General features: G+C 47.0%; 1 protein-coding gene across 1 annotated transcript in view; it reads left to right on the plus strand.

Annotated features, from left to right (window-relative positions):
• SEZ6L (seizure related 6 homolog like) overlaps positions 1-1,931 on the plus strand; it is an 85,896-nt gene that overhangs the window by 16,465 nt on the left and 67,500 nt on the right. The window contains exon 6 of the mRNA XM_006147867.3: positions 812-977. Within this exon, the coding sequence (XP_006147929.1) occupies positions 812-977 (166 nt within the window). The remainder of the gene's footprint in view (positions 1-811; positions 978-1,931) is intronic.

A 1,931-nucleotide genomic window follows, 5' to 3' on the forward strand; every position in this document is an offset into this window, starting at 1 on the left:
GCTGTCCTCAATTTCTGTCCTTTTTCCAGTTTTTAAAATTGCTGTCTTTATTTTATGAGCAAGAGAGACAGAAAGAAAGACACCCCCAACAAGGTCTTCACATCACAATTCACCCCAAGTTCAGTCAGTTCTGGGTCATGGGCCTGCACATACCTGGCACATTCAGGGAAATCTCCATATGTAAATCCATAACCTGCCCACACGGGCCAGTGTCACAGAGGCTGGGCACTTAGGTTACCACTTCCTCACCATCTCATCCTTTTATATCTTTGTTTTTTGTATTTTGGTCTATAAGCAAGAGAGACAGCACCCCCAACAAAGTTTCATGCCATACGCCACCCAACCTCAACCAGCCCTGATCATGAGCACAAGCAAGTCTGGCATGCTCAGAGAGGTCTTTGGCTGTGGGCCTAGAGCCTTTCCATGTGGTCCTCCTCACAGAGCGTCATGTGTTACCGCTGCACCACCATCTAGCCTCTATGTCCTCCTGGTCACCATTTTATCATTAAAAGTCAGAGCACAGCCCGTATTATGGACGAGTCCTTAAATTGCAATCACGTCCTGCCATGAAACACACACATTGATGGTTGCAATCATGGAGCGAGATCTCCTGCCAAAGAGGATTACTCCCTCTGAGGAAGTCAAGTCCCTTCCAAACTGTCCTTCTCTGCCCCCTGTTTTCTCCCATCCCAGGGATCTCATGTTTCATCCTAACTAGACTATAGGGACAGGGGGCAAGGAAGAATGAAACATTCACTTCCTCTTTCTGCTCTTCTCTCATCACCCACCCTCTCCTCCATTCTGGACCCAGCCCCTTGTGGAGGGGCAGTGCACAACGCCACCATCGGTCGTGTCCTCTCCCCAAGTTACCCTGGAAACACCAATGGGAGCCAGTTCTGTGTGTGGACCATCGAAGCTCCAGAGGGACAGAAGCTGCATCTGCATTTTGAAAGGCTGTCACTGCACGAGAAAGACAGGTAAACTTCTGAAGGTCTGTGCCCAGCCCAGTTCTCTCCAAGGGTGTTAGAATGTGGCTAGTGATGTGGAATCTTGAAGCTTAGCTCATGGAAGTCGAGAAGTTAGAGACCATCAGCTTCCATCTCTTCCTGCTACAGACAAGGAAACTGGGGCACGCAGAGGGAAAGAACACAGCAAGGCAGGGCAAGAGGCAAGAAGGGAATTCAAGTCCTCCGCAATGAACTGCTTCATTCATTCTGCTGCACATTGCTTTTGCCACTAAACGAAGAGGAAGTATTTCTTGAGTACCTTCCCTGTGCCCAGTCATGTACTAGGCTTCACAGAGAACAGGGAAGTAGAGAAGATTGGCTTTTGGTGTGATCAGAGGTTGAGATAGAAAAGCTAGACTTACACACATGAAATAGTTAGGGAGACGTGACAAGACAACATCTAAAAACCTGTGTGGGGTCCATGGCATGGTGGTTAAGCCACTGGATTTCCATAGGGCCGACCACAGTTCAAGTCCCAGATGTGGCAGCTTAAGAATCACACCAGGTGTGTGCGTGTGCAAGCCCAAAATCTCAAGAGTAGAATGGAGGAAAAGGAATTGTGGCATGGCCATACCCCAAAGGGGGTGATTTCTTACTCTCCCTCTCTCTCTGTCTCTCTCTAGCTCTCCTTGGCAAGCACATGTGCCCTATGATAAAAACCTTAAAAAAAAAAAGTCTGTAGATTCAGTAATAAGCATAGAATCTGAAAACTTTTAATATTCTAAGACCTTATTCAACGTACTTTAGGATATTCTAGAAAACTAGCACCTTTGCTGCTTGGATTGTCTGTCTTAAGTTGAGTTCCCTTGGAAACGGACACAATGACAAGGATGTGACGGAAAGTAAATTATTTGGCGTGGGAAAGTGAGATAGAGAATGCAGAATGCATTGACAAGCAGGTGATCGCTGAGACAATCGGCCTTC

The sequence above is a fragment of the Tupaia chinensis genome, unplaced genomic scaffold (genome assembly GCF_000334495.1).
Source record: "Tupaia chinensis unplaced genomic scaffold, TupChi_1.0 Scaffold000226_1, whole genome shotgun sequence".
In the NCBI taxonomy this organism is placed as follows: Eukaryota; Metazoa; Chordata; class Mammalia; order Scandentia; family Tupaiidae; genus Tupaia; species Tupaia belangeri.